The sequence below is a fragment of the Hippocampus zosterae genome, chromosome 7 (genome assembly GCF_025434085.1).
Source record: "Hippocampus zosterae strain Florida chromosome 7, ASM2543408v3, whole genome shotgun sequence".
Lineage (NCBI taxonomy): Eukaryota > Metazoa > Chordata > Actinopteri > Syngnathiformes > Syngnathidae > Hippocampus > Hippocampus zosterae.
In genome coordinates this window covers 19,205,453-19,226,430 of record NC_067457.1, presented here as the reverse complement: position 1 = coordinate 19,226,430, position 20,978 = coordinate 19,205,453, and the positions used below count along the sequence as shown (strand labels likewise).

The window sequence follows — 20,978 nt, the reverse complement described above, 5'->3', positions numbered from 1 at the left end:
AAAGAATGATTCAACAGTTGGTGTCATATTACAGTGTCCATTAGAACAACACTTTGATGAAGCTAATGCAGCTTTGAGAGCGCTGGAAGAGGAAGGACGTACTGCTGAGGCGATATGGGCAGGAGAAGCCTCCCGACAGTAGGGGACCAGATCGGACCAAGAATTGCTTAATAGTACATGACATGAGTCCATAGCATATCATAAAATTGACCAAAAAGTCAATAATTCACATTTAAACAAGTGTACCACGACCAGATTATATAACATGACATAAATCAATAAAAAGTTACTGCATTAAAAAAAAACCATCTCACCCCAAAAAAGAAAATGATTGAAATAATGCAGAAAAGCGCCCAGCCGCCACACAATTACTATAAGCTTGCTGAGCCTCCCACAGAGCCATCTGCCTGCTGAAGCTGAGCCGCTTCCAAGAGGCCAAGCAGGACTGTGACTCTGCTCTGCGCTTGCAGCCCTCCAACAAGAAAGCCTTCTACAGACGAGCGCTGGCCCACAAGGGTCTGCAGGTACCCGCCTGTGATTGCAGTACAGTACTTAAAATGGATAGGATGCATCCAAGCCATACATGTCGAATGTACGCTATTCATGACCCAATGTTACATAAACATTTCTTATTTCGGTAGTCAATTACTCAACACAGACAAACCACTTTCAAAATATCTGTATTAATATGTGAGGGTTCACCGTGCTGGATTTTTGGGCTCTTACCCAATCTCCACTTGTCTCCACGCCCAGGATTACTGAACTGCCAGCGGTGACCTGCAGGAGGTCCTCCAACTGGACCCCAACGTCAAGGAGGCGGAGCAGGAGCTTCTGGAGGTCACCGCCTTGCTGAGACAAAGCCTCATGGAGGACACAGCGCACACGCAGAGCGGTATGACTCAAGACGTGATCTCTGCTCGGGGGCTCATTTTTCCACTGCCACTGAATTGCCCATTGATGCCACGAGATGGCGACAAAGCACACCACTTTGTTTCAACTTAGTGTTATTTTCTATTGCCTTGTTTTGTTTAATTTGGATGTTTTTGTGATAACCATCGAACAGGAAATTATCTTAGACGTCACATCACCCCCTCACCCCCCAAGTATGATGATGAGGTGCAGTTGTTTGCTCCATGCAGACTGTCAAGTGTGAAAACCTCCAGGGCTGTCGTGACTAGCAAATTCAGAAGGGGAACGGAGCGTTGTCAGCACAAGGTGGAGTGGAAGCGCAAGCGTTTTGTGTGTGCCTTGCTAAGATTTACACCGCCGTTGATATGATAAAGTACGCCAAGTTTGACTGCAATTCAGTTTAGAGGAACTCGTGTGCAGCGGAATCTCAAAGTGGAATTTTCTGAATACAGTATGCCTACTTCAGGGGTCTATAACAGTGATGCAGATCAAAAGTGTGACGATGGTAGAACAGCCAATTTTTTTTATCAGTCTTGACATTGCACAACATCAATGTGCTGCATGAGCTTGATGTGAAATAGCACAAATGTACAAAATTAAAAAAAATGACAAGACTTCATTTGAGAAATGTTATTCTTTTAAAGGATATGCATTTGGATGCACATTACAAAGCCGATAATTAGTAAATATATGCTTCCCCGTCCCAGAATGAAAAAAGATACACTGTAAATAAACATAGCACTCTTCTGTTAGCATTCAGAGAGTTAAGGTATTTTGATGACAGTGAAGAGGAAAAAGCTTGGAAGATTTCCCCAAAAGGCACTGAGGGACAAACAAACACTGTATTTGCATTCAACTGTGAACGAAAGGGCCCAAAATAGAAACTAAAGTATAGAATGGGATTCATTCAAGGGAGAATCCAACTTAAAAGATTTTGTTGTACAACTGCTACACAGCTTGACTAAAAATCTGAACTTTGGCGAAATGAGAGGCAACAAAATGCTTCTTGGTGACTTTTTTTTTTGCATAGTTTCCATGTGGTTTGTCGAATATTTTTTTCCCATTCAAATTCTTGTAAACTTACAAAAAAAGAGACCCAGCACAGGGTTGCGAAATTAAAAAAACTTTCCAAAAATGGAAAATAAGCAAAAATAAAGCACATTTACACAAACAATAATAAATGTTAAAAGAAAAACATATTGACTTATAACTGTGCTACTAAATGGTCCCTCTCAGTAAGAATAGGTGGCACAGTGGTGGACATGTCTTTTTTTTTTGTTGGTTTAATCTCCACCGTTGCTTTTCTAGAGCGAGCGCCTTACTTGCACGCGTACATTCAAGTTGACCTTCGGATTACCAATTTAAATCCTCCCGCCCTTTGCCATCAACGTTGACATTCCGCTTCCTGCTTTCCAGAACGATACTTAAGACAGACAGTTCGTGAGGTTTTTGTTGTTGTTGTTGTTTTTAGATGTCTGTTGCGGTGCAGTCACGAGTGTCGGCGGTGGCGGCGTCTTCGGCAATATACAGAACCTCGCTAAGCGAAGACGTGGGGCGGTGGCTGAAGGCGGCGTGGCTCCGCTGAGGCGGCAGCTGCTCCAGGCGGTCGTGCTCCACCTCGGGCAGCGGCGTGACGGCCGGCCCATCGCTCAGCTCCACCGCCTTGAGCGCTTCCGTCTCGCTGAGCTCAGCGGACAGGCGGCTGCAGTGCGAGTCGGCCACCGATGGCAGGCTGCCGCTTAGCGACGGCGAATCCAACTCGGACGAGATGGTGCTGCGGCGCTCTGCGTCCGCGTGCGTGTGGTTGACTTTGGACTCCGCCTTGCCTCCGCTGCGTTTCCACAGTTTCCCTTTGTTATTCTTGCTACCCGCCAAGGAGGTGGACAACTCCCTGGGGTGGCTGCCACCTACGCTTTTACTGCTGCAGCTGGCTTCATCCAGGCTGCTGCTGGCACTGCAGTGTCGCAACTTCTCTTTGGACTCCACGTCTGCTTGCACCTCCAGACTGTTGTCTCTGCGCGGTATGTATGCACACATCAACTCCTTTCAATCACATATCAAGGCAGCACTAATTTCAGGTCAATTTGTGCTTGCTAACGAGCCCCGTGTGAATCTGGTTTGTTTATCCTGAATAACTTTATAAACTATTGACGGATTCATGAATGTGTCCATAATAGATGCACGCCGTTGATACTTTATGATCCACTCCTTAAGTGCTATAAGGAGTATAGAATAACGTTTTTTTTTGGTCCAGTACTAACTCAAATGTTATCATTGACTAAATTTATTTAACACTACAAGAAAATTGGAAAGATCTGAAAGAAGAGAAAACCAAGATCAGCATCTTTTTTTCTGAATCCCTCCCATCTTGCATTTTATGCCTCCAGAATGTAACTGTTCATTTGGATGTATGTGATTGCACTGTTCAATAAGTTTTTTTTGTATAATCTTAAAAAAGCAAGTGCCATAAATGCTATAAAAACATATGATGAGTGATAACATTTTGCTGCGCTAACCTTTCTAGAGGCATGTAGGCACTGAGGATGGAGCCCGCCATCGCCTTGGTGCTGGCGTTGTCGCTCATGGTGCCGAGGCTGACGGTGGCCGACTCTCCGCTAAGACTGCAGCGCTCCTTCTGGACATCTGCCTGCACCTCCATCCTAGTAAATACACATCGTCTCTAGTACAACAAACTACCGGTATACTGCTGTGGGATTGAGAAATTCAGTGGCTGTCACTTTCTGCCCCCCCCCCCCATACCTGTTGTAGCAACTGCCTGACAGGCTCCCGGTGATGCTCGTGCCAGCGAGGGCGGTTGTGCTGGCGTTGTCACTCATATTGTCGCGTTGGGCCGAGCCGACGCCACAGCGCTCCATGTGGCTGCCGCTCACGCTGAGGCTCAGGCCCGTCAGGCCGCCCACGCTGGCGCCGTCTCCCAGACTGCCGTTGTTTAGTCTCGTCTCGGCCACCGACGTAGTGTCTGGACGGGCCGATGGATTTTGCGGTTTTATTCAAAATCTCACGATTTATTTGTAACGCCACCACCACATAATCATCTTTTATGACTGGACTTTTTTTTTATTTTTTAGAAAATGCTGGAAGTCACCTGTAACTGCTGCACCGGCACCCATGTTTTCATTCTCGTCATCAAACTCGATTCGCACGCCTTTGCCGCTGCCCGCTGACACACCGCAGCCGCCACTCCGGCAAAGCGAGATGGGCACCACGCCGTAAACGTACGCCAGCATGATGGGCACGCCGATGCCTACAAGTACATTATTGAGATCCGAGAGGGATTAACTCAGAGCACTTTTTGTTTTTTTTTAAATGGGAATGAGTGGAGAAAAGTCTTGGCCAACTCCGGTTTGATCATTCAGCTGGAGTAAAAACAAATAGCAGACGGCAGCATCAGACAATTTGTAAAACATGAGCTCCCCTTGGAAATACCACCGTAACTAACAAGCAGTTTGTGACTGATCCAAGTGTTTGACATGTTAAATGTACAACAGAGAGTGTCACAACAAAAAAGATGACAGATTTTTTATAAATTTAGAATTGATGACGTAATGAACGGAGGTACGCGCGCCTGTATGCACGCACTACCAAATACTATCTCGAAATGGTACGCAAATAGTTTGTAAAGTTTATAAAATGGGAAATTGTTATGCTGGTAATTCACAGGCTTGGTTTTTTTTTTTTAATCGGAAAAATCATTTTTATAGTCCGGTATTGATTTATAATACCACAAATCAAAATCAATGTAACACACATTAATACTAATTGTCACAATGTTTAATTTTTTTTTTTTTTTTAATGGCTGACATTGAAAGAGTTCCTTAGTTAGAGAGAACTAAAAGAATCCTTAGTTAAGGAGTGGTAAGGGAAAGGAAGAACTTTCTTACCAACAGTCACAGCTGCCACCGCGGGTGACACGATGACAGACAGCGTCACGCCGCCCGCAATCACCAAGTTCCTCTTGTGCTTCGACACGTCTTTGCCCTCATACCGATTATGGATCTGATGGAGAGGGCCCAAAACAAATCACAGACTTGCTTACCCCCCCTGAAAAAACCTGATGTGGTGCTTTATAACCCGGGGGCCTCACCTTTCTGCCCACGTAAACTGGAATGCCGATTATCATGGCGGGGAATGCGATGCCCGCGATGAGGGCGATGCCCACGGGTGCACCCACTAAGGTGCCCAGCTGCCAGAGGATTTTTTTCTTTCTGCTCCACGGCTTTTTCCCCCAGAAGGTACAACCGGATGGACTGTGGGGTGGCGCAAAACGTAGAATGCTTTGGATCATTGTTTGGGCTATATTTACAATTAAATCCATTAATATATGCAAAGCTCAGTCCCAGCGTCTGTCGCAGGACGGAGCCCGTGTGACTACATCTCATTCATGTAGCCTGCGGGGAAGGTTTAAGCGGCTTACCTGAGATAGTGCAGGTCAGAGATCTCCTTCATGCAGAGCCAGCAGAACTCGCAGCCGCAGACGGCGCAGGTCATATGATTGCAGCTGCCGTCGTTCATCTTGATGATGCAGGCGCCGCAGCGCGGGCACGGCTTGATGTCGTCGCCTAGGAGATGGGCATCGTCAGCGCACGGATGCGCGTTTTACCGTGTGCGATGGCAATTTGAATTTGATTCATTTTTCTTGCCGAAAAATCACACACCGCCACGAGTTTCTCCACCTAATACTTAACAAGCGAGGCGGGGAAAAGGTGGCGTGGAAAGTGAAAGTCCCTTTGACATTTCATCATGTTATTAAGACATCTGGGGACTATTTTTAATTGTGAACAATGACATAACATTTCTCCTCTTATATGAGTGTTTGTTTGTTTTTTTTATTACCGGCAGCGCCACTCTCCTGGCTGTAACTGAGTGACGAAGAGCGGAAACCGCGCAGGCGGAAATGCTGTGCCCGCTGCTGCCGCGCCGTGTCGCACGTCTGGTTGGGATGCCACAGCTGCTTGCAGTGGTAGCAGAATTCCGTGCCGCAGCCCTCGCGGCCGCATGTGATCTTCGGGCAGCTGGCGCAGCCGAATGCGATGACGGCGTAACTGAGTAAAGAAGGGGGTGGGGGGGTTAAAAGCAATTGACTGGGATGCAGTTTGTCAGGATGACACTCGAATGCACTTGAAATAAGGACACTATTTGGATGGTTAGTCATAAAAAAAAAAGATTTTGTGAATATGCGATAATGACTGTTAATTTAAAAAAAGGGGCGGGGGCACTTAACGATTGCCGAAACCACCCATTCAAAGAGGCATTCTTGCAAACAGCTGGGCTTTGACTCAACAAAAGGCGAGGGCTCATCAACCAATCAGGGCCAATCTGACGAAAGCAGGGAACGTCGAGTCTGGGGGAGCGGGTGCTCTCACAACCGCGTGGCATGTGATGGCACCCTGGGGTCAATCGTAAGCTGGGCTCAATTCCAAATCCAACAGGTACGTCTCCCCCGGGAGCAAAGTGTGGACTCTGTGCCCGATACAAACAAACCAGACCCTGGCCTGACCCTCGCGCAAACGTCAATGCGGAAGACGCGAAAGGACAAACACCAGCCATTTGAGCTAACGCTTGGTTGTGACTAATCGGAAAAGAACGTGTACTGCGCAGCTTCATATCGTAATAAATGTGTTTCATTTGTTTCAGTTTGTTGAACAGAATGTGGCCCGTTGCACATCCATTAGAGAGAATAAATTGGCTCGAGAGACAATGGTGCTATTTATGTTTCAAAAATAGACTGTGGTGCTATTTATGTTTCAAAGATATTGTCGTGGAAACGAGAAAGGCTTGATGTTGTGTCTTGAAATAGATGCTAACAATGGTACATAAAAAAAAATCCTCTATCCATTTTTGAAAGCGTATATTCTCGTCCTTGTTAGCTTCAGCCTATCACAGCTAATTTTTGGCAAGAGAAGCTTTGTCTATGCCCAAAATGGACAATTTTGATCCTTCAATGAACCTGAGAGGGTCAGTGAAGACATAAACCGGTGCACAACTATACTAATACTAACAAAGTGAATACCTGCATTGATCCTTTGAAATAATCAGTGTATTTCACACTGCCGCGCAAAGTCAACTTTTTTTTCCCCCAAGGACCACCTCATAAATATAATGCAAAACGTGCGAAGGGCAGTCCAAATCTTACCCGCAGTCAGGAGCGGGGCACCAGCGGCAGTCGGGCTCGGCCACCAGCCACCTGCGCAGCATGAACTCCTCGTACTTCTCCATGAGGGCACGGTCGGCCAAGATCATGGCAATGTCATGCGGGTTGAAGCGCTCCGAACACTCGGGGCAGCAGATGTTGACTCGCGACTCGGAGATCTCAATGCGCAGGTACTGGCGCAGGCAGTCGGCGCATGAGCGGTGGTGGCATGTCATAATGTCGGGGAAACGGTCGCGCGTGTGCCGCAGCAGGCACAGCGGGCACTCCAGCAGCTCGGAGGACCCCGCCGCCGAGGATGTTGACGCCGCACCCTGCACAGAGTGCGCCGACGTCCTGTCGGCCGAAGCCTCCGGCGGCGCGCTGTCCACGCTGACGGGGCCGGGGGGATCCAGCGCCGCTCTGGACTTGCGCTTGGCGTCGCGCTCGGATCGCCGCCGCCGTCCGAAGAGCGCTTGCAGGGAGAGGCGGCGCTTCTTCGGGGTCTTTCTGACGGAGGGCAGGCTGATGGAGGAGGCGGCTGAGTTGAGGTCGCGCTCCGAGCCGGCGCTCCCATGATGTTGCTGGTGCAGGATGCTCATCATGACCAGAGATCACCGGGTGGGGGGAGGGGTGGAGGGGGGGTATGATGGAAATAGATGGGGAGGGGTGGGGGAGTAGGGATGTCAAGGAAGCTTGGGACTCATGTAAACTAAGACATGATGGCTAGGAAGGGGTTTGTGTTGGAAAAACCTAAAAGTGGGGAAAGAAAGAAAAACATCATGAGGGATGCCAACTTAAAAAAAAACAATACCCTCACTGTAACTGGCGGCAATATTGAGTCGTTGGTTGCCATGACAACAAATATAAAATTTATTTAGGCTTGTGGTTTTGTAAAAGTACTTTATATTTCTATGTGAACTTTCATATTTGTTTTTTTTCTTTAAATCCTCTTTATACGTTATTTGGAATGTTTTGTTAAGAATCACTTCCGGGTCACGTGCCGTGGATAGCGAGGAATGAGCGAAAGATCGAGAAGACGGAGCTACGATACCATGTGGTCTATGTGATTTAATTTGATGTACTTTCGGTTTACCAAGGTGCACACGGTATGTTATTTTGTGTTTTTCATTTAATTTCTTGTATAAGATATTATAATTTTGATGTTGTTTGAAATGTGTTTTAGTTTTCACGGTGTTCCAGATTAAACTTTTTTGACGTCACCACGAGGCGTCATCCTTGACCGGGGTAGATACCCTCACCATGAAGTGGATTTTTCACCACCTATTACTCTTGTGAGTAGTTTTACTTTATTTGGCTGTAGAATACGGTGGTTCACTCTTTTTATTCGAGACAGTTCAGAGCGTTGCTTAATTTGTGAACTCGCGTCACTTTGTTGGATTAATACAACCGAACGGACTACAGAACAAATATAAACGAGGATTCTGTCACATCAATACCCTTGCAGGGGGTTAAAAAAAAGTTATTCGTTCGCATGAGTCATTAACGACCGGAAATTGTGTTTCGCGAAGTCATCTGCATGGAAACGGTCATTGTTTCGGAAACAAACGGAGTGCAAACAATGTTTCAGCAGTGCACTGACAATCACGCAGTGTAAACGCAGCTGGAAAAGCCTGCCGAGGGAGAGAGAGAGAGTGAGAGGGACTTTCCATCTGAGTGTAGTCACCGTTTGAGAAAAAAAAGTGTGTTTCCACAGTCAAACAGTCGAAGTTTGTGGCTCATGCATTATCAGTGCAAACACACAATGGGTTGATGTCCCAGTTCCTGAAAAGAGGCCCTTGGGGGCAGGAAGCCCGCTGCCGAGCCACAAATGGCTCCCCACCAATCACTGCCCATCGGCTGACAATTAGACATGTCTGTAATGATATCACGCAATTTAAAATGTATGACAGCATACTATAATATTTTCTATTATATGAATATCCTCACTGGTTCCCGTTGTGTGCGGCCAAAGCAAACAGAGGCGCGGTAACCCAAATACCAGCCGCGACTGAACTTTGACACTAAAAACACATAAGAGGCCGTGTCGCCCAGCCTTATGTTTTCCTTTAAGCGTGATTATGCCGTCCGCGCGCGTCATTTTCCTCATAAAATGTCTAATGAAGTCAAACGAGGCCGTGACTACGCCAATGGGAGGCGCATGGTGTACGGTAGCAAGGCTTTTGTGATCATGACAATACCCTTTCCTGACCAACTGCTGCCAGCAAATTGTGCACTTGGAGTGACTATTTTTTTCCCGAGGGCCCACGCAAAGTATGAACAAGATCAGTTTCATGAAACAATCATCTTTTGGTTTTACAGCATATGCTAAAACAAAGCCACATGAACCATTTCATTAATATTAAAGTTTTTTTAATCGACTGCAAATAGAATGAACTTACTTCGTCTTGCAGTCTTTTCAGCATTCACTATGACAGCGTCTCAAAAATGCAAACAAATCTGTGCCTTTATTACCTCAAATTTTCTTTTCATGGAACAATATATCACCGAGTGTACTTTGCCATTTGAAATTGGACTACATTGCAACGTCGCTACGAATGCGATTAATTGGTCAGCCCTAATACTGAGATAATTGACGGAAAAGAAAATCATTTTGACTTCTGTACTTAAACGCATTTCAGAATCAGATTTTTTTTTAACATCGCCTCACTCAAAGCAGTCAAATCTGTACTTCTACTGTTAATACAGTGCGTACTTAAGTGCAGAGAGTACTCCATTTGGCAACCTCTGCTACATTCGGACGTTCGAGACATTTTCCAGAACTTTGCTTCGACATTTCGTTAGTGCCACAGCCTGGTTCTGTCCCACCAAACGCCAAAACTATTTTCCAAGCGATGCTGCCGTTTACGAGCGACGTGCTGGAATCTTTGCCGAGGGTTCAGCCAGTTCTTAATCGCAACCAAACCTCAGCGGGGATGACGTCATCTTCCTGCCATTTTGCAACTTTCGGCTTCAAAGTAACCCCTCGCACAATGACAATCTGGGAATGGGGAGATTCCGATTGGACATCGCGTACGCTGACGTCCGGTGACATTCCAGTCAAAGGGCAGACTTCCTGAGCGCGACAATGCGCGAGCTGCCAGTGCCGCACCGGGCCTCGCCGGCAATGTCGGCTTTTTATAACCGCATCTGTAGTACTGTAATTGTTTTCGCTTTCCCGCGGACGACAAAGTAGCGACCGGGTCTTCCCGCGCTGTCATTTCACACTGTGGGAAGAAAGCTATTGTTAGCCAGTGCGGCTCGGGTGAAAGCTGCATTGCTATTTTGAGCTTGTTCATCTGTCAGCCAAAGTATGACAACCTTAACAGGCGGGATGGAGAGGGCGCCGAGATGCACAATTCTTTTGTTGTCATTTAGCAAAAAAAAAAAAAAAAAACAAGCCATACATGGCCACAGATGACCAGTTGTTACCTTTCACACTGCCTGTCGAAGTTACCGTTTCCCTGCGATTTTCCCTCTCTCGAGGTAACTAAGCACGGACTGATATCAGATTCTGAAGGTCATGTTTAACCATGAGCAAAAATATCACAATATTAAGATTACAGCTCTGAAATTCCTTTATTGAAATATTTTGGCAAATAAAAACAGCATTTGCCCATTGAAGAATATGTTTTGTTTTTCAACAAAATTTCAAAACGTGTACCGCGTAGGCATTTGAGGTCTGCGAGTTCTGCTACAGCCCCCGCCCCCCCCCCCCCCCCCCGGACATCTTTAGGATTTCCCCAACACAATAATACTTGGGACTCATGCGATCAATCACGTGACTTCTTTTAAATCCCGGCGGCTGTGTTTACTCCAGGAACAAGGCCGAGGAAGAATGTGGCTGTAAAAAGACGCTTGGCCGAGGAAAAAAGGTCATCAAGCGGCCCTAAGAACGACTCTCGAGTTCCCATCGACGCAGTTGTCTTTGCCGAGGGTAGCTTGAATTCATCTTAATCTTTCAAGTGGAAGCATTTTCACACCACTTCTGGATGAGTGTGAGAAGAGCATTCATTCATAAGGGTTAGTAAATAAGCACTGTTCTCTGCAGTTGAAGCCTTATCTTGACAAGGAAAACAGCTGACAGCCCATCATAAAACATTTGTAGAAGACTTTAATTTTTCATTTGCACTCTTAAGGTTAGTGATCACCAAATTTGTAAGCTGCGGTCGGAACAAAAATCCGCCGTCACTGATTTTAATGACTCGACTGTGTTCATATTCTTGTATCGACTCGTATGAAATGCGTGCAATTAATGTTCCGGCGAGGTCGACAGTAACAGTCGCTGCCCTTTTTTTTGACGGTTACATGATGTGAGCAGATCATGAAAGCGGAGTGAGGAAAATAAAATAAGACACCCATCAGGCATGAGATCTTGTAGTATGAAAAGATGCCTTTGAAATGTTGCTGGACCCAAAACGTCAATTTAAACTAAAATGTCAATTATGTATGCAATAATTTATTTGAAAACAAAAAATAGTTCGTGTCACTTCCAAAATGTTCACAGAGTAAACAAAATATGGTTGAACAATCATTAAAGCACAAGGCCCCGTTTGCCCACTTTGTGACTCCAAAAAGATCAAGCACAATGCTGACAATGAAATGTTAATAATATAAAAGGCTACTTTAAAACATTGTCCGTGGTGACCCGTAGCAATTAAATCCAATTATGACCAGTTAATGATTTGCTTTTTAATTTTTTTTGCAAAGCGCAAGCAATCTGGGCATGATCTTTTCGTGGGTCTAAGTCAACTTGGTTAAACGTGTGGATAATCGTGTGATGTAAGCAATAGAAAATGAAAGCAGTAAGGAGAAACTTTGAACAAAAGAAACGCTGGGACGTCCATAAGACACGGAAGCAACCATCACCAATTTGAATTGAACGACACTGACAGCAAATATTGTAATTCTAATTGTTTTTACACTAAAATTAACAACATATTTCTGTCGTTTCTTTCTGTGACAGCCAATGTTAACAGCAATAAAAATGATGACTTTCACTACTTGTTATAACCTTTCCACGGATTGGTTGATTGTCTAAATTACGCATTTGCTACGAAACTATATATTACGACTTTTGACGAGAATCGACGCACAGAATATCCCTTTCGAGCAGTTAGTGACGGTTAGGATGACGCGTGCTGACAATCACAAAGCTTGCCCGTGCAAGGGTCTGTATTTTCCAAGAGCAAGCAACAGAAAATGCGTTTATATTTAGCGTTGGCTAATCGCGTTTAGCCTGCTAGCTCTCCCTTAGCATATCCGCTAGCGCCCAACTTTAATAACCGTCTAAAGAGGAGTTGCCACCGATTGGGTTTGATCTCATTTTCTACACGCGCCGTGGCTAGCCGCTTCAATACTAATGCATTTTAACTCCACGCAGGACCGAAGGAAACTTTAAAGCGAAACGATTGATCGCGCTGAACCTTAAAAGGGAAAACTGTTTACATGCTAACCGACTAGCTCCGCCGTCGACCCGAAACAAGAAGGAAGTTGCAGCTTGCGAGGCGATCAGAAAAGATCCCGAGGTTTCTGCGTCTTTTCGGATAAACTTACCGTCGAAGTTGTTGGTGGAAGTCTTATTCTGGGAGCTGACAATTCACCGCCGTGTGACGATAGTTAGTGGAGGAAGAAAAAAAGTTGCTTTGGACGACCAGGTTTAACGTACGTCCCCTGGGTGTGTGTGTCCGTCATCAAGCTGTAGTATTGTGAAACTGGAAAGCGTTGGCATCCGGTTGAAATGTTTTTCATAATAAAATATCCTCGTTTCGGTCAGCACAAGGAACCCTGTCAAATTAGATGCTTACCTTTTCATTACAACGTTGTAACCTGATCTTTGTAAACCTAGCAAACCTATACCACGTGCATTCGGGTTTAAAACGGTGTATTTAATGTTAAAACATCCCTGTTTTAAAATGAGTACCTTATTTATTGTAAACATGTTTAATGTGTAAGTACATAAAAAATGAACACATTTGCTTTCAAGTGTGGCATTTCACATTAAAGATTACCCTTTTGAAGTAGGAACCTTGGCAAATAAAAACTGTGCAATGTTTTCAATGTGTTGTACGTCTAAAGATAACTGACAAATGTAAGTCTGCATAGCATCCGTTTTAAAATGTAACACTTCCCAATAAAACAAATCCATTTAAAGTAGAACTCTGTTTCAACGTGAATCAAAATTATTGAAATCCTTTACATTTGTTTTATGTGTGAAAGTAAAACAAACTCAACCTATGTAATATCAAGTTTAAACTCACCTACACTCATCCCCTTATAAGGAAAGAACTCACCTCAACAAAACAAACAAAAAAACAACTATTTTTGAAAATTCGGCGTACGTTAAAATAAATGCCAGCGTGACTCACTTATTTTGTGAGAAAACCGGATGTAGTGTATTTGAAAAATGCAGACTTAAGTTGGAGCTTCAACTTTAAAAGAATGAATTATGACGTAATCCCTAAAAGGACACAAAAAGGCGAGGTAGTTCAATTTGAATGTACCCGTTCATTCAGCGAGCATTTAAAGAATACAAGTCCTGAAAAGGTCATGTTGTTTTCATCAAATGAGACACTGTCACGCATTTGCATGATCAAAACAGTTTTTTCAAACTTTGGATTGAACGCACAAAACATTCGATTGTCAAGATATTTATACAGATTGACACAATAACAAGATTTTTAAAAAGGTAGTTTAAAAGCTACATCTTTTAGTGCATACTCCATAGAAATACACTTTACAATGGCAATTAGACCTCTATTGGTGCAGCAGAGGTGCAAATGTTTTGGCCTCTTTTCACCTTTAAGACAAGCAGGCACTTTATTTTCTTTAATCACAAATGAATGCCAGCCTTGTTGCATTATATTACACTGACTGTCCCTGAAATGCGTTTGATTGGGGAGGGACCTCCATCTCAACTTGACAAAACCATTTTAGTTCAGTGATTCCCAACCAGTGAGCCGAAGTGATTCAGTTGCCCTTTAAACTACTTCACTGCCATTGGCAGCGACAGAAGTCAAATATCCAATCTAACTGGGAGGTTTGGCAGTGAATAAGTTGGTGAGAAAAGGAGTTATTAATCACAAATGTTTATCTGTGCCAGTATGCTGGCCTTTGTTTTTAATCGTTAATTATTTGAGGGTTAGGAAACACTGCTTTATTGTGTAAAATGGATGGCGAAAACAAATAAACATTCATAGAAATATTATGTTTCAATTTGAGAGCATGCATCTGTGTAAAGTGCAAAAGCATTTGCCGGTTGTTCAACCTCTGCAGCAAATCACCAAAACAACCTGAAAAACTGTTGATTTCAACAATGGAACATTATTGCAGAGGTGATACACAAAACTTGGAAGGCAACACAACATAGACACAGATGTCATCGATTATTACACATACTTTGAAGCTTGCATTGTTTGAAGTTGAGAAAATGTTCGTTTTGCTTGTTAGACCCCCCCCCCCCCACCCCCCTTCAGACTTCATGTTCCCCATCTTTGGCCATTGATTGAAAATAGGACCTCCGAGTTGGTTTGGTCCAGGCTATGTGCCGCAGTGCGTGACGTAGTAGTCGTGCACGTACATCAGCACGGCGACCGGTTGGCCGATGATGAGCGACATCCAAACGGCTGCGTTGCCGTAGATGCCATTCAGGAAGCGACCCACGAACCAAGCCAGGGGAACCTGGTGAGCACGGGGAGGTAAAATGGTGAGATAACGCTTTTTTTTAACTAATGTTAATTTTTGGTGTGAGGTGGGGGATTATCCCCAAAAGAGAAATTTGAGTTAACTTCTGATCCTATATGAGCTTGTTGCTAACCAACACAGCAGCACCTGACATGTTTTTCTTGACTTTTATATTTTCTTTATTGACTTTTTTTTCTACGCCGTTCAAATGGTACTTTCAATATAGGTAAAATGACCCCCACCTCTGCGTTTGAGCAAACAAACGTAATTGCTGCCACTTTGTCTCACCTGAGCTATCATGCCCATAAAGGCCCAGAGTCGGAACATCTTCAAAGGGACGCTCACCAAATACTGAGGAGCACAACCCAATCCAAAAAGAGTTACTAACGAACAGGAGGAAAACCCAACCGTGAAGGTTTTTGGTGATTACCTCGTGGAAGAACGCGGATAGCAGAAAGACGGCGCTTTGGGCCACCAGCTTGTTGACGCCTCTCCTCAGCAGCGGCTTGTAGAAATGTCTACAAAATGGAGACTATGAGATGAGTGACATGTAGAGTAGGCAGGTATTCCTAATAATGTGTCCGCTCACCTCAAACACCACTTGTGAACCGGGATGTTCCAGTTGGCCCAGAAGTAGGTGACGCTCTCAGAGTTCCTGCATGAATTACATTTCTGTGTACTTGCATGTACAGTACATGCGATAGGAAAAATTCACTGTCTTTAGTACCGACCACCAATCTCTGTAGAACTCTCGGTCCCCAAACTGTAGCAGCTCGGCCACAAAGTTCATGGACGAGTGGAAGAACCAATAGAAAAAGATTAACCAGATCAGATGGTTGGGGACCTGAGGAGGAGAATTGAGAAAGATAAGGAAATGCACAGTCCGAATGCCCAAATGCCAGAACGTCCCCACTTCTGAAATAACAATTACCCATGCTACCTTTTATAATCACATTTGTGAACACACAGAATGATGCTAATCATTTCTCACAATTGTCCGTCATTTTACAAAATAAACATAAATATCAATGTGTAACTCTTATTTCGATCAATCTCTGCAAGCGTTGATATTTTCAATTGAGCACTCCTACAATGTCCCGTGTTGCCGGTGAGCTATTTTTAGATCAGGCTTGCAGTCCGCATGTAGTCCTCTGTGATATATATACTCTCCGGTGTCACACATCGCAACACCCACCGCCGTTAATTCTCATCCTACCTGAAATGCAAAGTCATCTACAGCGCGTCCCAGAATGCACGGCGACACTCACCGCCAACTTGAGAAGGCGCTCCACCATTCGAGAAAAGTCCATTTCCTATGAAAAACACAACTGTCACTCGAATCACACAACACAACATGTTTGACGTGTAACTTCACTCATCCTCCATCCCACCTGGAAGGGCTTCATGGAGTTCCGTATGGTCGGAACCATCCACTGGGAGAGGATCATGTGAGTTAGCTCATTGAATTCACTTTTGTGTATGACTGCAGCATCATTACCTGCTGGATTAACCCCACCAGCAGTTGCATAAAGAACAGCTGTAAGGAGAAGCAGAGCACACATTTAAAACTAACCCAAAACGGCCCTTTGGTGGGTCATTCCAGGATTTCAAACATCACCATTTCGAAGAGCCTCCTCAGGAGGAAGCGTTTGCGTATCCGGGGCGAGCGCGGGAAGTTGAGCTGGTAGCAGAGCGTCGGCGCAAACACAAAGTAGTACATGTCTGAGGATAAACCAGGTTGAGGTGACTAATCCAGTATTTTAAAATGAGTACCCCCTCAAAAAAATGTTGTCACCTCTGTGGGTGAGATTCCCAGGGTAGGAGACATTGCTGTGCACGGCTGAGCCATTGAACTGAGCCACAGATGGACCTGGAAATCACATACAGAGGGCACAAGTGAGCTTGAAGTTTAATACACACGGTCAAAATCCACACTCACTGAGCTGATGTCTAACGAGATTTGCTAACTACAAAGTGTAACGAGATTCACATGAATAAGAGCGAGTCAGTCTCCTGGCTTTGGCTTGTCTGATCTCCCGGCACCACCTGTTGGTGTCCTGGTAGGAGTACAGCTTGAGGAACAACACCGTGTAGACGCCCAAGGAGAGGATACCGCCAACTGACCACAAAAAAAAAAAGACATTACTGTAGCAGATTAAAAAAAAAGACATAGTAAGCATTTACCTACCGGGGGTAACGGAGGTGACGGTGAGGACCGTCACGGAGGGAAAAATCAGCAGTGACGTCAAGTTGAATATATGAAGAATCAAGCCAGTTGTTTCTGACACTGTTCCCTAGAAATCCACCCCCCAACAAGGCAAAAAAAAAAAGCGATTAGAATGAAAATAATTTGTGTATTCTCTGAAAACATGTTTCAATATGATGAAATACTTTAATCAATACAAAACTATTAGCATTCATAATTACAATATATGTATCCTAATTATAAAACTGCTAATCAAATGACATAAATGTGTGTGTGGGGGGGGGGCAGCAATATCTCACCACAGCCAAACGTCTCTCCGTATACAAGGCTGCCAAAATGAACACGTTGGATGCTGGAAAAACAGCACAGCAAAGGAGAGAGAGAGAAAAAAAACGTGTGTGTGAACTTTGGCAGGAATCCTTGATTTTATGACTGGAATAGCTCTTGTTCAAAACAGCTGCATGGACTTGACCCTAGAAGGACTCATCTAAAAACAACTTGTTGTATGGCTGAAATGAAAGTCATTACAAAAAGAATAAAATGGCATAAAAAGAATAAACGCCACTAAGTACCACTCTGCAGTCTTGTCTCGTGTGTGTCGGTTATAAATGCACAGAGTGTGCACCTTGGCCACAAGAGGGCAGTACAATGCAGACATTCCTAAGATAAGATATCCTAATTTGTCCCACACTGGGGGAAATTTACAGTCCAGTTTGTTGTTCAGAAGAACACCTAGGTACCTAGGTTCCTAAACAACTGATTCCGTAAGATGCAGTTTTGCTTTATTTTTTAACATTATATTCCGGTCAGTATTGTTGTATTGTCATTATTGTCTGTCTGCATGCGTTGCAGCACAATTTTTTTTCAAACATCCGTCGCTTGAAGGGTTATAAGTACCACAAAGATAGATGCTAGTTTTGTTAGCCAGTCTATTTTGTTTTGCACTGTGTGTTAGCATTAAGCTAGTGGATATATCTTAAGTGGTGTGCACGATTCTCTTTGTTTGACATTTCTAAGTATGTAATAATTACGATCTCCTGCTTGTCACTTGACAACATTTAGTGACTTGAAGGCTCTTGAAAAACTCATACATGGAAGCGCCACTACGAATGAAAAAATTGTTGATATCAACTCAAAAACACTACTACAATTGCTCATACAAAATCAAAAACTAGCATTAAATTAAAACATGAATTAAATGTTGATTTAAAAAATGAATTCAATGATTAACTGTCATACCAATGATGAGGCAGGCAGCTGGCCAGCTGTAGGGGTCTTTCAAGAATAGTGAGACCACCTGTATGGGGTCTACCAGGATGCCATACCTAAGGGAGACAACAACAGCTTGGGTTCAGACTAATTGCAGGCAACAAATGTGGGGAAAATATATCGGCGTAAACTCACTTTATTATATTCTCCAGGAAGAGACGCGCATTACTCAAGACCTGAGAGAGTCAAAATTTATTTTTTAAATTTTATTTTCATTATATTTGCAGAGTGATCACAATCGGCCATCATGAAGGGGCGGGTGCTTATTGTGCTCTTGTTCAATAAAAAGGTTGAGGTGCGGCCGAGGGCGCGCTGTTGACAACATATCTGATAAACGTTTATGGCGGCGCTTGTTTCTGAGGAATAAGGTCTGAAGTTTAAAAAAAGATTTTTAAGTTAAAAAAATTGGCAGGGGGTTTGGTCATGCCGCCACACGAACACACAAAAACAACTTAAACTAATGAAAGCTGAAGAAAAAGTCAATCCATACGTTCCATTTCTAAGCTTTTGGTTATCATCAAACTTCTGTGGTGACATCTCAAAAAAAAAAGTGACCTGACATTCCATGTTGAATTGTTATTGTCTTCAAAAAGTAAGTTAAATTTCCTGTTGTATGGTTGTCATCGTCGAAAAAGAAAATACATTACAGAAATGTCAATTTCCTGTTCTATGGTTATCATCACACTTTGGTGGTAACATCACATACAAAAAAAAAGAAAAAAATATATACAATATTGCAACAAATTCCATTTCCTCACACGTCATTCCATCACACGTCTGTGATGTAACAAAAACTGCTCTAGAAAATGCAAAACAAGTCACAGTAAATCAGTTTTCTGCTTTGCACATTCCGCCGGTTGTCTACTTCATCAAGCTCTCATGCAACTGTTGCTCTTTCTAAATGTACTGTCTGACTTATGTTTTAGTAACCTTTCGCAAGGACTGCAGCAGGCCATCGAGGTGTAACCCTGAATAAGATGGCAAGTGGCATGCGTTACCAACGAAGAAGAGTGACGCGGCACGATAGACTTAAGGTGAGTAAATGAAATGGATGATATGATGCAATTGTATACTCACCAACATGACAACACACCAGTTGAGGATTCCTCTATAGTTACTGAAGCCACTGGCAGAGCTTAGAAGAGACTCCTGTTGTACATGGCAGCTGTGCGTGTGTTCATATATATTAAAAAAAATCATTATGACAAGATATTACAGATGGGGCATGCGAAAACTAAAGAGAGGGAAATTGTTGAGCAAACCTTTGTGCAATTATCAACAATTATCAATTGAAATAATCATTTGTTATTCACAATGAATGCAGGAACCAATTATCTAATGAAAAAAATTGGAATAAAAAGTAAGAAATAAACAGATTTGAAAGTATCCCATTTTATGAAAACAAACAAACAAACAAGGAAAGCGGGACTATTTATAATGTAAATTGTTGGTTGACTGGTTTAAAGAATGAAGTCTGCTGTATGTGGCCCCTGGGCTAAATGTTGAAATTGAGTATGACAAATATTTCACGAAAAAAAAAAAGAGTACATTTTGATTTTGCAACAACTGTGCATGTTTGTAACTTGCCCGTGGAGAATTGCATCTCATTTTTTGGCTGTTATTCACCAATTATGTTTCGCAATACAGTACAACATCACGATATGCTTGTCGCCAAACATGGACACTCGACTTGTTATAAAGATGCAAGAATTGAATCATTATATCTCGAGCATTCGTGAGTTATTTTTGGACATTTTAGGAGTTTACCTGAGGTTTTGTTTTTTGCAATGCATGATCGTTCCACACCTGTCCCCGCTGTATTCAGGTAATCCTGTTTTTTCCTCAACTCCAGTTAATTTACACACTGACAAATTATAGGTATGTATTGAGTAAAAGTGCAGATATGTGCAGTACGGATAGCAAATGGGAAGAGCGGTCAGTCAGGCTGAAAGTTTAGTACCTTACTAGTTGAGTAGTGAGTTCTGTGCAAATCTAGTAAAGGATTGCACGATTGGAAAATGGTGTTATTAAAGGTTACCTGAGTCCCTCGCTGATTTCGTCCACCGGACTCTTTGGTTTTTTCTGCTTATCTGCGCGCTGTTGACCCGGTTCTCTCTCCACCTTTCCGTTGCTGTTCAGACGCCTGGCCGACTCGTCCGTCTTCTTACCGGGACACGGCGGCGGTTTGCTCCCGTTGGATTGCTGCTTCACGCCGTCAGAAATTGTCGTCCTCCTTGCGCGGGCGCCAGGCCCTCTCATCTCGGCTCGATCATTCATCCTACTTCACGCAGTGTTCACCTGCCACGACATGTCGGCCCGCCGATGTCCTTCGCTTGTCAGTGGCCCCCCGCAGGAAACGCGTGACACGATTACCAGCGCAGAAGTTGGAGTGTCCGTGCGTAAGCTCGTAGGGGGTGTTTCATACTTACGCTATCGAGATCATTGGGCAATTAGCTTATGGGTTGCCAGATCTCATCTATCCCCCTCCCCGCTTCACAGAGCCTAACATCTCCCGGGTGGCGTCATTTTTCGCATTTCAGTCACCAAATTACGTGTCAAAATATTATTTCACACTGAAATCGTAAACGACGCTAATGAAAAAGGAATTTGACTTTTCTTCCTGTTGACTTGTAGGCTATTATGAATATCACCACTAGATGTCAGTAGATCCTAAAACGATGTGCCGGCAACAAGGCGTTTGTTGGATAAAATAAAATACATACGGATGTTCTCAAAATTATACAGTATATTTTTAATTATAAG

At 43.7% G+C, this 20,978-nt stretch overlaps 3 protein-coding genes and 1 long non-coding RNA gene across 4 annotated transcripts in view; 2 read left to right on the top strand and 2 right to left on the bottom strand.

The window, feature by feature from the left end:
• The first annotated feature begins 140 nt into the window (after window positions 1-140).
• LOC127603807 (uncharacterized) lies at window positions 141-2,521 on the top strand. The gene is made up of 3 exons (XR_007963129.1): window positions 141-592; window positions 754-1,215; window positions 2,381-2,521. It is a non-coding gene; the product is annotated as an uncharacterized LOC127603807 (long non-coding RNA).
• On the bottom strand, window positions 1,525-12,777 carry LOC127603751 (E3 ubiquitin-protein ligase RNF19A-like). The gene is made up of 10 exons (XM_052070341.1): window positions 12,614-12,777; window positions 7,064-7,810; window positions 5,764-5,972; window positions 5,345-5,489; window positions 5,015-5,177; window positions 4,812-4,926; window positions 4,016-4,174; window positions 3,670-3,889; window positions 3,426-3,569; window positions 1,525-2,923 (listed from the first exon to the last, which is right to left on the bottom strand). The coding sequence occupies exons 2-10, from the start codon at window positions 7,660-7,662 to the stop codon at window positions 2,377-2,379; spliced, it is 2,301 nt and encodes a 766-aa protein (XP_051926301.1). The 5' UTR covers window positions 7,663-7,810; window positions 12,614-12,777; the 3' UTR covers window positions 1,525-2,376.
• Window positions 8,268-20,978, top strand: part of zgc:63863 (uncharacterized protein LOC393372 homolog) — a 52,313-nt gene continuing 39,602 nt past the window's right edge. Inside the window, exons 1-2 of the mRNA XM_052070380.1 lie at window positions 8,268-8,352; window positions 19,142-19,249. The gene's annotated coding sequence lies outside the window, so the exon portion shown is untranslated. The remainder of the gene's footprint in view (window positions 8,353-19,141; window positions 19,250-20,978) is intronic.
• Window positions 14,199-20,858, bottom strand: dgat1a (diacylglycerol O-acyltransferase 1a). The gene is made up of 17 exons (XM_052070370.1): window positions 20,254-20,858; window positions 19,293-19,380; window positions 18,351-18,391; window positions 18,186-18,271; window positions 17,246-17,298; window positions 16,929-17,034; window positions 16,731-16,859; window positions 16,536-16,610; window positions 16,359-16,462; window positions 16,239-16,277; window positions 16,132-16,173; window positions 16,009-16,053; window positions 15,472-15,584; window positions 15,330-15,395; window positions 15,171-15,258; window positions 15,029-15,091; window positions 14,199-14,737 (listed from the first exon to the last, which is right to left on the bottom strand). Exons 1-17 carry the CDS (start codon window positions 20,490-20,492, stop codon window positions 14,597-14,599), a joined length of 1,518 nt encoding a protein of 505 aa, XP_051926330.1. The 5' UTR covers window positions 20,493-20,858; the 3' UTR covers window positions 14,199-14,596.